This window comes from Anabrus simplex, chromosome 12 (genome assembly GCF_040414725.1).
Source record: "Anabrus simplex isolate iqAnaSimp1 chromosome 12, ASM4041472v1, whole genome shotgun sequence".
NCBI lineage: Eukaryota > Metazoa > Arthropoda > Insecta > Orthoptera > Tettigoniidae > Anabrus > Anabrus simplex.
In genome coordinates, this window is record NC_090276.1 from 83925218 (window position 1) to 83940258 (window position 15041).

Here is a 15041-nt window from a genome sequence, read left to right on the forward strand (position 1 = left end):
AGGTAAACCTGTGCTCCAGTTGCAGGTTACATTGTTCATTTTTTGGCTGCTGCCCGTCAGCCTGGTGTTTGTCGTGCTGTTTAAACTTCGGTACCGAAAACTAAGGTAGTCATTAATGAATACGAAACAGCCGATGGTCAGTGGCGGATGTATTCTGCTGGTGATGAGTGGAGCTTCCTAGTTTATATCACAACACCACACCGTCTCTCCTATCCATTCCTAAAATCGAATACAAAGTTGCTGCCCTTGTGGAATGTCGGAATTCAGGTGAACTTCTTTTCTATACTAATCACTTAGGGGTTAATCCATTCTATGGTGTCGGCTATTCACTAGACGATTTTGCCTTTCGTGACTGTAGCCAGAAATTTAACAGAATGGATACTGAAACCACTTTCCGTAATTGTTAAATCGGGATATATTTCTTCTTCTTGGAAATAACTGAAATAGTCCGTATCTACCGCTACATGTTGCACATAATCCAGTGTTTTCCTTTAATTCTTTTTATAATTTGCAGTCACTTCCTTCGTCACCTCAGCACATACTTTAGACTCACATCTCAAAGGCTTCTCGTTCCCTTGAGGTTGACTCATCCAACGTCTCCACGCATTACTAAACCAAATTTAGTTTTTGCGGTGGCTGTTCAAGTTCGGAAATCAGTTTTATAAAGGATATTCATGCCCCTTTTATATGTGTGTTGTCCAAGCCAGTGTTAACAGTACTGCCCAGAAATATATAACTACTTAACTGGTAACCTCCGCTCCTTCCAGGTATAAACTCCCGGATGTGAGTTGCTGCTTCCTGATAGGCTGAAATTTGTCTTCTTTGCAATAATATGTAATCGCTTAGGCCTACTTCTAATATCTAGTCCTCTGTTTGTCGTACATCGTCCAAGAGATTGACAAGCACAATCATGTCGTTAACATGACAGATGTTATTCAGACACTCACTCCAAGAGCTTCTCAAAATACCGCTTATGACGGCAAATTTAGGCGTAAAGGGAAGGCATAAAACACTAGTGGTCAACACGTTGAACGGAAAATGTTTTCATTTTTATTCCCACAACTCTAATATGCAGCAAATTCTTAATTACTTACACATCTCAAAACTCGATTTTTTAGTATAATGAAGGTACCCCAATTTCGTTGTCCCCTAAGAAAACCTGACTTAAAATCGAGACGATTGTATTCGGAGGTTTATATGCGGCCACGAACGTTTTCCTAATTCCCAAGAGGCGATATATCTTGTTTCTGGTTTTCTGTAAGCATGTCTCAGGTATGGGCTGAGTGGCGAATCTGCTCTTGAAAACAAGAGTAGTCAGCTATTATGGCTTCTGACAGTAACTACAAGCCTGGGATCCACCTAGGGTCCTCATGTTGAAGACTCAACAAAAAGTTCATGATCTATGTGAGTTGTCCACAAGCATATTGTGAACTTGTGTTATTGATGGTCGGAAGTAGTTAGCGATGTGTGTTCTTTCTGAAAGGAAATACATCCCAAGTTCTGATACTAGAGTGTTCAGTGTGGTATTAGTGGACACAGTTATGTCGACGTCAAATTTATATTGAGAGGTTTGTTTTTTTTTTTTTTTTGCTACTTGCTTTACGTCGCACCGACACAGATAGGTCTTATGGCGACGAAAATCATGAGAGTTGAATCTGTAAGATCTTTAAGGTAGTCGGATGACAGGGACAAGGCAAAATTCTATATCTATACTGATAATTTCCTGTTATGCTTATTGAAGTAGGAAAGGACTGTACGCTTTCACTAAACGGGGTGAGCACCTTAAATTGTGTCGATAACTTATACTTCAGGATGGATTGCGACTAAGTCCGTAATGTTACATCTTGGAACATCACGTCAGAGTACTGATATATCAATATTGCAAGACTTGTCGGATTGTAGCAAACCACAGTGAAGGTAGATAAAATAAAATTTAAATGGAAGTGTAGTACAACTAACGCAAAATAAGTGTTTTCACTGAAACTACTTCAAGAGTGCTCAGTTTCTCTAAGGGTACTTACTTTGCATGCAGTTCCTGTAGCATGAGTGGGATAGCGGCACAGAGCTTTATCTGGACTGAATCCAACTTTCAGGCACAGTTCTTGGCTGAGTGGAACGTGCTCCAGTTTGTTAAGATGTGGTGACAGCCAGGTAGTCTGAAAACAAAGTAATAGAACAACAAGTTGGACGTACTGACAGTTTTCAGCGGATAGATTGCGTTACTTCATGTACCTTTCTCATTCAAAATTTGGATGTGGTGTTGTAATCATTTATCGATAAATCTCACGTATCAGCTTTCTGTGGGTATAACCTCAGTCATGGGCGACGAGTGGAGGGCGTAACGAGGTCGTGGAAGGCGCTGCTTCCAATACGGCGTGTACTACAGTTCTGGTTCTTCTGCAGACTGAGCAGGAGTTCCTTAACATGACTACCGACACGAAGCTGACGTAATTGAGCACCTTCAAGTACCACTGGGTGGACCAGGATCCAGCCTGCCAAGTTGGGGTCAGAAGACCGTCTGTGCCATTCAGCCTGGCCAAAAATTATGATTCCCGGTAGGTTGTATGTATTATAAGATCACGCTGTTCTAGAATCATATGTGGATTCGATGCAAGATACGCACAATGATGTTAACTATCGTGTGAGATACACTGCTCGCGATGATGGATTCCTCCAGGGCAGTGTTATTAGTGCGCTCCCTTAAATTATTGTCGTGGCTTTCCCGTCATGGAAAATCACAAATGCCCTTCTTGAGTCATTGCGGTTAGCTGATAGTGTTGCATTGATTAGTGACTACATTGCCAGTTAAAAAATGGTGAAAAAAACATTCTCGAACACAAACGACTCTAAGAGCGAACATCGCCATTGCTCTTTCGAAAATCCAAGTGCTCCAGACATTTTTCCGGACTCCCAACCACTGCTAAACCCTAGCAGCATCGAATACCTTGGGTCCATGGTAGAAAAATAAGTAGGGTGTTATGAGGATGTAATTGACATGGCCAGTGTAAGGCTGGCTGAAGTGTGTGTTTTTCGATATCAGTGTGCCAGTTAAGATGACATCAGGAGTTTCTAAGAAACAACAGATCTGGAATCAGTGCATCTGAGGGAAGTTTTATTTTTGGGACACCGTCGTGGAGGAGGTTCAGCGTGAGCGGGTATGATGGTGCAGTAAAGTGAAAGAACAGAATGAAATCTATGCCACCAAAAGAGCGCTTCAGCATTTCCTATCCGGGGTACGAAGAACTACAAGGTCCAAGAGATTGGGCGACAACAGGAACTTGACGGATCCAAAAAAAACAACTACGTTCCGCTAAGCCAGGAGGAACTGCAGCAGCAGCTACACACAATAGATGGATGGATGGATAGATAGATAGATAGATAGATAGATAGATAGATAGATAGATTTATCATCAACAGATTATTTTTCCAATTAAAGATGATTCAATGAAACATTATATACAACAAATACACCTAACCCTAATTTCCTAAATTAATAACCAAGTTCAAACTAAATCTAGAGACCTTTATATATGCATATTTACAACACCTTAAATAAATAAATAAATAAATAAATAAATAAATAAATAAATAAATACATAAATAAATAAATAAATAAATAAATAAATAAATAAATAAATAAATAAAAAAAAATAAATAAATAAATAAACCTAAATCTCCGTAAATAATTGACATTATGAAACTACATCTAGTAATATTTACATATTTATATATTTTACAGATAGGGCCTTACATTCATGAGGTCATTAGGGCACGTCTGATTTTAGACGGGGATGAGTGAGAAAAGTCCACTGGTTCAACCACTTAATTCTGTGCTGTTAGTTCCCTCACAAGCCATGAGTTAGTCCGAGCTACAGTTCTCACTTTAGGCAGATAAAAAATATACCTTTGCCTAGTATTGCGACGAGGAACATGTAATGCAATCATCTCCAAACATTTTGAGCAATCCACTCTGTTCGTCAGACACTTGTAAAGAAAGAGGGCATTGGCACATCTGCGCTACAATTGCAATGTCTTAATGCTCATAGTCTCACAAGAAAGACTTGTAATCGAACGAAGAGAGATAAATATCCAAACCTTTGTAGCTGATCCATTTCATGAACCTTATTTGGACTCCTTCCAAGTTTTGTATTAATTGCTGCTGAGAAGGTAGCCACACCTCACAACAATATTCTAACGATGGCCTGATTAGAGTGCAAAACAAAGATTAAGAGTTCTAGGAGAAACAAATTCGGCACAATTTCTTTTCAGAAAGCCAACTAATTTAAACCATTTACTAGAAATCTTGCCTAAATGTTTCTCGAAGGGAAGACCATAACGGTTTGGAAGTGCCACACCAAGATCATTTATTTCATCACACGAACTATTTGGAAATTGCATAAATGGTAAGGGCAATTTAGTGGTTCCAACTTCCGTGAAAATATAATTGCATTGCATTATGAAGTATTCAAACCAAGCAATCACTTTTTACACCAGTTACTTAGGAGGTTTAAATTAGACTGTAGCAACTGCAGCCATCAAAAGAGCCCTTGGGCTTGAGGGGGACACCTGAAGTAGGGTGGTACGGCTTTGACAAAATACCATCAGCATTTACTGCGCTAAGTAGTGAGTTAGATTATTATCCACTCCAAATCACTTTCTCCTATCCCACATGCTGATAATTTGATAAGTAGATCATCATGTTGAACTGAATCAAAGGCTTTGGAGAAGTCCGTGTAAGCAACATCCACATTATTTCCAAACTACTGCCGGTACGTCATCGGGGCCATATGATTTGGAGGTACCTCTGCTGGACAGGTCACTATATCACACACAGACAAAGTGGATGGATTACACTTTGCGGCAGAACTGTCCAAGATACTCCTCTTGTCTGACCCACACATCTCAGTCTCATGAAGAAGGAACTTCATTAGCTCATTAGCTTCGTGCAATAGCTAGAAAAATTCTGATTGACCGACATACAGCACGGTATGCATACAGTCGTATGCTTTCTGAACATATTTTTGGTCGAGTTACTCAGGAATAACAATTACACAACTATTATATGTATGATACGTATGATATGAAGAAGACTTTTCAATGCTTGGATATCAATATGTCCCCTTTTGAAGTGGTTCGTGCAAAGTGTTAGTTCCTCACTGGACCTGTAGTCGCCATCAAACCAAGCAACGAGTAGTCGGTATTAGAAGGCTCAAATCAACAATACTTACAGACGTTCCTCCCCATCCAACCAGAGTGACTTCATTGCTTGTCAAGCCCTGATTTTGTTTAGGTATTGGTGTGATCTTGCTCCGAGGGTCAATGGTGGACATCGGGACAGGTAGCTGTAAAGTATATTGGACGTTAGTTTCTCTGAAAAAGTGACGTCTTAGAACTGTATATTCATTTAACAAAGGTAAAATTTACATACATACATACATACATACATACATACATACATACATACATACATACATACATACATACATACATACATACATACATACATACATACATACTGTACCAGGGAGGCCTAGGTCCTGGCACATATCAATTGAAAAAACTTTATTTCAGCATACGATTTCCGTCCGACATGCAAACAGCGGAGCGAAGGAATATTCCTGTACGTACCAGACTCCACGAGCGACCAGGCGAGGCCAAGTGATGTCATCTACCGCTTGAAACTTGCCTCCCCTAGAGATATTTCTCGAAAGAATTTTTCTCTCGTGAACTTTTTAACGCCTCAACCGATTTGAACAGAAAGACGTCGCACCGTACCTAGTTTACCGTGCCGCGACTACGATGTAATTCACAGACATTTCGAAGTATAACACGTGTGAAATCATTGAAGTACGAAGTTAAATATTGGACATTCACAAACTAGAACATGACGTGTGGACTTAATTAATTTCACATAATATTAAATTACCACAATAAACAGAAACTGTCGTGTACAATAACTCTAACTACTCTAAGACTCATTTTTCTAATACAGTACATCCTTGAATTGTGTCTCTTTATTGACGTGCCATATTAGGACATGACTTACTACAGTGATAAACTTCGTGAATATTAAGAACTTTTTCTAAAAAAATATAATTTTTTCACCACCAGGAAGTCAGTGTTATCTGCTAGGATAACGATTCAAAGACTGTGTATTTATGGACGTTCTCAGTGACGATTTAAAATAGTGTTTTATGCAGCAAGGACTGTAATCATTCATTTAACGTCATAAAATTAACACACGAACTGAACTGTGTTTAACAGTGAATGATAGTATCTGTAAATACTACTTGCACCAAACGAACTTTCCGTGTGCAAAAATCACCTCCACGAGCAGCGGAAATCTTCATGAAATTCTACAAGATCCAGCTACGTTCAACATTATCTCATCTATGGTACCCATCGAGGGACGTCAACGTGGTTTCTTCGTGGAACATCGAGTTCGAGTCTTCGTCCGCATCCCGCGGAATGTTCCAGATTCCCATCAACATTTGTAAGCCAAATTTTCTTTATTAAGTGAGTAGTCACAAACTGACTGACTTCTTCTTATCAATCTTGAACAGTGATTTACTCAGTGCTGCGTGTGACGATATTTCGTAGTTTTCATCATTTCTCAGAAATTCATCTTTAATGATAAATTTATTTTTTTCAAAATCTAATATTCATATCACACAGAAGAACTCTAGGATTTTCAAGTGTTCTATATTTCAAGGCTAACAAACTGAGAAACTTTCAACAGAAATTCAAATTCTTATTTCAATGTTCAATTATAAGTGTGTGTTCATTTTATGAATTAGTACTTAGAAAGACTTTAGGTGAAGAACTGACACTTCGTGTTTTCACAAAAGACTATAGGATCTGTGAGATTTATTTATTTTCACAAAGTGAATTCAAGAAGATTTACGTTAACATTTTTGATTTCAACAAAATATCTGAGTCCTATATTGATATTGCAGGGTGCTGAATCATTTAACATTATTAATAAATTGTTTGAAAAATGTATAACCATCTATTATTCGCCCTGCGATTCTATCCTGCTCTGTACCGGCTCCAAAATCAACTTCCACTACCTGAGATCCTTCTCATGCCCTACACCCCGAACTTTTCGTGGTACAGAGAGGATAGTAATAATAATAGATGGCACCCTACGTGGGGCTCGATTTGGAGCCATGCCAAAAATAATAGAAGGCGCTGCACTTGATTAGGTCTCGACTGGAGTCACGATACCAGATACAATAAATTGCCGCAACATTCAGGGTTCGATTTGCGTCATATTAAATTTCAATTTTAGTACAGGGTTAGACTGTAACTACTACGAACACGAAGAGCTTGTTGTATTTGACTTGGTCGAATATTCTGGAAGCATGGATAATTTACTTGCAGCAATCGAAGCTCTCAGGCTTAGTATTAACGATCAGAATGCTAAGATCGATAGGTCTAATAGCCAGATAGATCGAATTAATACGCAAATGGTAGAGTTCCATAACCAATTACAAGCGCAAATAGTAGAGTCTAATAATCAATTACAAGCACAGATAGTTGACTCTAATTCTCAATTGCAGTCACAACTACAGTCTAATAATCAATTGCAGGCTCAAAATACTCAGCTGCAAGTGCAGTTAAATGAGTCAAACAGCAAGGTCGAAGACTTAACTTCTAAAATTGACAGGACCTTGGACACTAAGTTTGCAGAGGCCGATAAAGTCATTAATAAAAGGCTCACTGAATCCAGTGCCCTGATCGAGCAACGATTCCGTGAAGCTGGAACTCGCCTCGAAAAGAAACTTACTGACTCCTAGTGCACAATTCGAAGCCACTTCAAAAAACATACGGGACCAGTTTGTTGAAAACTTGGAGTCTATTAAGGAAGAAATAAAGACAGAGGTCGTCAAGTCTTTAGACAAAGTTCTTAGAAATGTTCTTCCTTCTGTTTAAGCATTTTCCACCGAACTCAAAGATTTACGAACTGAATTTCAAGAATCCCATGGTAACATCTCGCAGGCTCAAGTAAAGCTAGCTCAGGTTCAAGAAAACCTCCGTGATGCATGAATGATGTGGGCAAATTATAAAGCGAGATAGGATTAATTAAAAGCACGCAAGGAGAACTCGACAAGCGTATTACAGGACAGCTAGACAGCACTCATACCCAGATAGCTGCTTTCTGTAAAGACGTACAAGCCATTAAAACTGACTTGAGAACCTCAGTTAATTCCTAAATTGAGAACTTATCTGAAGAATGTAATCAAATTAAACTCAGAGACCGTACGACTGACGTCACAATTCCTGGTTCATCGAGGGAAGTACACAGCACAACAACCCTCATTAAAGTACCGGATGACAAGCCAGTCAAATTTTCAGGACGTGACGCGTATACTGCCCGAGAATTTTTGTTAAATGTCGACGATTACCTGCAAGAGAATAGGGTAGAAGACGACAGAAACCTTAGAATCGTATCCAAGCTTCTAGAAGGACGAGCCTTATCATGGTTCATAGCTTTTAAGAGCAACTTTAAAAACTATGACGACTTTAAACTGGCTCTTCTTAAACGTTTTTGGGATTCTGAGACGCAACACCTCGTCAAGATGCAATTATACGCTAGAAAATACAATACTTCAATCAATACTTCTCGATATTCCGATTATTGCCTAATGCAATTAAAGAAGCTACCGTTTTTAGATCCGCCTTTGCCAGATATTGAACTCATTCAGATCTTGACACTTCAATATCCGCCTCATGTCCAGGAGATATTAGTCGCTGCCAACATTAAAACATTGGAGCACTTCGACGCTACTTTGCGCAGGCTAGACACGGCTAATACCCAATCTAATCCTAAGACTAACAGGAATCGAGAAATAAATACGAACTCCACGGAGATAAAACCGCCGGAGAGAGAGGAACCTAGAACACGTGAAGAAGGCAGAATTAGCCCTACCAACCCAACAAGATTCCGAGATTTTAGACGTCAGAAGAATCAGGACAGACATCCTTACCGTCAAAGGAATTCATGGAGACAGCGTGAAAGCACTCCTGAAGGAAATCGCGAGTCCAGACGACAGGAACTCGAAAGAAGATGGAGGGATACACGGGAATACGTCAGGGAAAGAAACCGCAATCTTGACGAACCTGGAGCCACGTCCCTGGAATACCAACGTCAGTTCGGACCAAGAGAACAACGATCGCCTGATCCTGAATCAACAGGCGCTATAAAAAACGCCGATCACACAGTAGGGAGGTTGGCTACAAGACACGATGAGAACGAGATGTCAGATTATTGTATTGCTGTCATCAATTACTGGCACATTGACGATTCTGAATTACTGTTCGAAGACGCACAAACACCAAGGCCAATAATTACTCGTTCATTACCTGTCATAACGGTACGCACAGGCAATTTACAGGTGACTACGCTCATTGACTCTGGAGCGTAAGCTTCTTTAATTTCTGATAGGCTTGTGGACTCACTTAAAAATCAGAACAATATTTTACTATTACCTGCAGCTCAGATTAAAGTAAGAGGGATAGTTCCTGATAAAGTAATTAAGTGTAAATCCCAGGCATTTTTGGAATTTGAAATAAATAACCAGTCATTCGAACACATATTTTTGGTAGTTTCACGTCTTAACTTCAACTTAATACTTGGATCAGATTTTATGAACCATTGACTATGATGCCAACCTCGTAAAATTAAAGAATAATTCCGTAGGACTACAGCTGGTAAGACGAAGCGACCTGGAAGTTCAAGAGAATGGAGCCCGTTTCGAAGAAGCCGGTGGTGACATGATTGAGCCCGCTGCGAGCGAGGTAGCGCCAGCCGAAGCAGAAAGTAGAAGGGGTGACCAAAGTGAGGACGATGCTGAGTCCCTATTCAATGAGAACTCCATGATGGGTCCGAATTATGTAGTGTCAATAACCAGTGTGGCTGAAGACCCGGATATTAGAAAAAATTGGAGGAGGCTAAAAATGAAGTTCTACAAAAATTTGCATGTGTGTTCGATGACAAACCTGGAGAAATAGCTGGCTACGGACATCATCTTAATGCAAATGACTTGTCCCCTTACCGGAAAAAGCCATATCCCATTCCAGAGAGCCAATTTAAAGCAGTAATTATGTGCCACAGGAAGAATAAAGCCTGGAAAAGAAAATCCTGCGAATTTTCTTTTCGTCAGACCAAGGGGAATATGTACCAGGAAGGCCTAGGTCCTGGCACATATCAATTGAAAAAACTTTATTTCAGCATACGATTTCCGTCCGACATGCGAACAGCGGAGCGAAGGAACATTCCAGTACGTGCCAGACTCCACGAGCGACCAGGCGAGGCCAAGTGACGTCACCTACCGCTTGAAACTTGCCTCCCCTAGAGACATTCCTCGAAATAATTTTTCTCTCATGAACTTTTTAACGCCTCAACCGATTTGAACAGGACCAACGCTAAATTGTAGCTGACATCGTAAAAGTAAAATCCTGTAAATTTCAAAGCAATCTGTCCAGTAGTTTCTGAGTTATAACAATATAAAGTTTAAGAAGATCGAGCACTCTCGGTCACATGACTTAGAACACCACCCCTCCTGGCGCAGATATATATGCCACTAGGTCAAGGCTAATAAGCAGTTCAGTATAGCAGTACAGTCTAGCAGTGCAGTGCAGAGCAGTGCAGTATGTGTGTGTGAGTGAGACAGAGGGGAGACTGACCCTCGTACAGTATGTCCGTGCAGTCTCGAAGACAGTACTTTCCGTCGTGTTTCGCGGAGAAAAAAATATGGGATAATCAATCGCCGTCGCACTTGTAAAAGACGTCGCACCGTATCTAGTTTATTGTGCCGCGACTACGATGTAATTCACAGACATTTCGAAGTATAACACGTGTGAAATCATTGAAGTACGAAGTTAAATACTGGACACTCACAAACTAGAACATGACGTGTGGACTTAATTAATTTCACATAATATTAAATTACCACAATAAACAGAAACTGTCGTGTACAATAACACTAACTACTCTAAGACTCATTTTTCTAATACAGTACATCCTTGAATTGTGTCTCTTTATTTACGTGCCATATTAGGACATGACTTACTACAGTGATTAACTTGGTGAATATTAAGAACTTTTCCTAAAAAAATATAATTTTTTCACCACCAGGAAGTCAGTGTTATCTGCTAGGATAACGATTCAAAGACTGTGGTCAGAGACTGTAATGAGAAATATTACACGTAACTTTTTAAGTGATTGAACTGTGTATTTATGGACGTTCTCAGTGACGATTTAAAATAGTGTTTTATGCAGCAAGGACTGTAATCATTCATTTAACGTCATAAAATTAACACACGAACTGAACTGTGTTTAACAGTGAATGATAGTATCTGTAAATACTACTTGCACCAAACGAACTTTCCGTGTGCAAAAATCACCTCCACGAGCAGCGGAAATCTTGATGAAATTCTACAAGATCCAGCTACCTTCAACATCGTCTCATCTATGGTACCCATCGAGGGACGTCAACGTGGTCTCTTCGTGGAATATCGAGTTCGAGTATTCGTCCGCATCCCGCGGAATGTTCCAGATTCCCATCAACATTTGTAAGCCAAATTTTCTTTATTAAGTGAGTAGTCACAAACTGACTGACTTCTTCTTATCAATCTTGAACAGTGATTTACTCAGTGCTGCGTGTGACGATATTTCGTAGTTTTCATCATTTCTCAGAAATTCATCTTTAATGATAAATTTATTTTTTTCAAAATCTAATATTCATATCACATAGAAGAACTCTAGGATTTTCAAGTGTTCTATATTTCAAGACTAACAAACTGAGAAACTTTCAACAGAAATTCAAATTCTCATTTCAATTTTCAATTATAAGTGTGTGTTCATTTCATGAATTAATACTTAGAAAGACTTTAGGTGAAGAACTGACACTTCGTGTTTTCACAAAAGACTATAGGATCTGTGAGATTTATTTATTTTCACAAAGTGAATTCAAGAAGATTTACGTTAACATTTTTGATTTCAACAAAATATCTGAGTCCTATATTGATATTGCAGGGTGCTGAATCATTTAACATTATTAATAAATTGTTTGAAAAATGTATAACCATCTATTATTCGCCCTGCGATTCTATCCTGCTCTGTACCGGCTCCAAAATCAACTTCCACTACCTGAGATCCTTCTCATGCCCTACACTCCGAAATTTTTCTGGTACAATACATACATACATACATACATACATACATACATACATACATACATACACAATCTCAGCGGACAAAATGTTGGTCACCCCTGGAGAAATCATTATCATTACAAGCATCATTACTTTAATACCGTGCAACTCCGCCTCTAAACTTGACAATCGCCTGGATACGGTTAGGAAGTGAGCCCACAACGTTGTGCAGGAATTTCGCATTCAGGTTAAGCCACTCGCGTAATTCCACCAATTTGCGGGTTGTTCATGTCAGCGTTTTATCCGCTGATACAACTGGGGTTCAAGTCAGGTGACTCTGCAGTCCAGTCGAGATGTAGTGGGGCGGAGGAGTGTCGATGAAACTAGTCACAAATGCTTCCAGCCCAATGAATTATGCTGTTGTCACCTTGAAAAATCGGAGTACCAATTGCATACTCATCATGCCTGAAAGGAAGACATGATCGTCCAGAATGTTCATGTTAGTTGTCAACTCAGTGAGCGGGCCCAATCCATGATACGAAAAACACCCACAAAACATCACAGACTCACTTCTGGCTTGAACCTGACCTTACACACATCCAGGATGAAATAATTCATTTGGACTTCCGTGCAATGGATGACGTGTGTCATTGGAACACAGGCAAAAAGTGATTCCTCAGACCACATTACGTTCGGCCAGTCAGCTTCTGTCCATGTTCGATGATTGGTAGCACATTGAAGACGCGCAGCTTCCTTTGCGTGTGTGAGCAACGGCCTCTTGCGAGGTGACCGACGCCAAATGTTCATTGCATGCAGTTCCTTCAGCACCTTCACACAGCGTATTGCCATGGGCACGGCTAAACACTCTGTGACATCCTTATTTTGACGTACACTGCAACATCAATGTCTCACTACTGCCTTATGCTCACGTAGGTGAGTCATTTTTATCCGGTGAGCTTACATGCATACATTGTACTGCAATCTTGTGGAGATAAACAACACTAGACAAAACAGAGACCATTAACCAACCTGGACACTACAGGTAGGAAATCAGACTCCGACTATCATGAGCAGAAAAGGGAAGTATGATATATGATATATGATATATGATATATGATATATGATATAACGTCGTGCTCGATTCACCCGCAGCGACCTGGGTTCGAACCATAGTTAGGATGAGTTTCTCACTTCCGGAGGTTCATATTGTCCTGAGTTTCTCTCAGGCTACACCAAATATGAATGCCATGTTAATTCCTTCCGGCAAAAGAGGAGAAGCTCTACCCCATAAACTGGCAAGCATTTACCTTCAGCCACTCCAAGGGCCTTCATGGTCTGTACAGGTATAACCTCTTTCCAAAACTTATTTAACTCTCATTACTTGAGTCTTTACAATGAACTCAATCATCTTCATCGGTAAAATATCTGCATTCATGATTGTCGAACAGGGTGTTTACTTAGACACTTCTCTTACATGATTTCAATGAACTTGGAGATTACCCTTGATAATGTAGCCTAATCACTAATTCCTCGTTCTGTAAGTTAATATTTGTCCCAGTTTTCCTGTTGAATTCCAACTTTAACATCATCCTTTTTAAAATTCCATGTAACCTTTTTCATCTAATGATGTCATTCCATGCCATCTCTTCACTAACAGCTCAAAACATACCACTTAGTCGTGGAGCTCGTCTCCTTTCTTCCAAGTCTTCTCAGCCTATAGTTTATAGTATTTTCGTAACACTACTCGTTCGTCGGAAATCACCCAGAACAGATCGTGCTGCTTTCCTTAGGCACTTTTCCAGTTCTCGTAACAAGTAGTCCTGATTTAGGGCTTACCAGTAACTTATACGTCTGTCCCTTTCATCCTTATTACAAACCCTACATACCTTCATAACCATGTAACCTTCCTTAACAACCTCGTTAATATGATGACCCCAATGAAGATCATTCATAGTCGTTATTACTTCTACTATTTTAATATAATGAGCAATTATTATTTTACCTAGCTGTGTTTAAATTGCACAAATATAAAAAACCTGCAGCACATGAAAAGAAGGCTACGCTTAACACTGGTTTATGATAACTGTGATAACACTCCCTGTGTCGCTTTAAACGAAGTGGCTCCCCGTTAAAAGTTCCCCATCCGGGTTTACGGGAAAACATGGTCACTTCCGTAAAGGCGGAAGAGGACTATGTGTAACACAGGCCTTTATTTAGCAGCTTCTGCACTTAAGTGAAGTAGCTGCAAAACGCATCCGTACTCCGGACGAGTAGCTTCATCTTTGTATTAGCGACAGATGCTGCGACACTTCGGTCAAGGTATTCTATTGTCGTAGCTGTTGGAATATGGATCAAGGCTAGAGTGATACCCACCAAATATGTGCAACGCGTTCGCCCGCATGACGTGAAGAATACGCAAGAGCTACCCCTTAATATGCGCTCAGGCTCAACAATTTAGACCTTGTGTGATCCTCTGCAGTCAACATTGCAACATTCACCGGTAACCGTGGAGAGTCATCTGAAATTCTGAACAAGCTTGCGCCCAGAAAACGAAGAGGAAACGCTCAAAGGCAGAGATTGCTATAAGATAACCTATCAAGCCACCAGAATACTGAGGAACATTGCTACAGTTGAGAATAACGAACAGTTCTTAAGAAAGTCCTAAACAGATACAAGGTACCCGGAATTGATGAATACCGCCGTAATTACTGACAGCCTGAAGCGAAACCGGGATGGCAATTTTATTGCATTTAGGGTGTAAGATGTATGACACAGGAGAAATGGCAACCGATATTAGATAGAATGTTGTTATACCTATTCCCAAGAAATCAGATGCTGTGAAAACTACCGCACTCTTAGTTTATTATGCCTCACGCCTGCAA

At 39.9% G+C, this 15041-nt stretch overlaps 1 protein-coding gene across 1 annotated transcript in view; it reads right to left on the minus strand.

Annotated features, from left to right (window-relative positions):
- Positions 1-2316: 2316 nt before the first annotated feature.
- The window catches only part of LOC136884458 (chymotrypsin-1-like), a 90024-nt gene continuing 77299 nt past the window's right edge, over positions 2317-15041 (minus strand). The window contains exons 5-6 of the mRNA XM_068229821.1: positions 5229-5342; positions 2317-2532 (exon numbers count right to left, since the gene is read on the minus strand). Of these exons, the coding sequence (XP_068085922.1) occupies positions 2317-2532; positions 5229-5342 (330 nt within the window). The remainder of the gene's footprint in view (positions 2533-5228; positions 5343-15041) is intronic.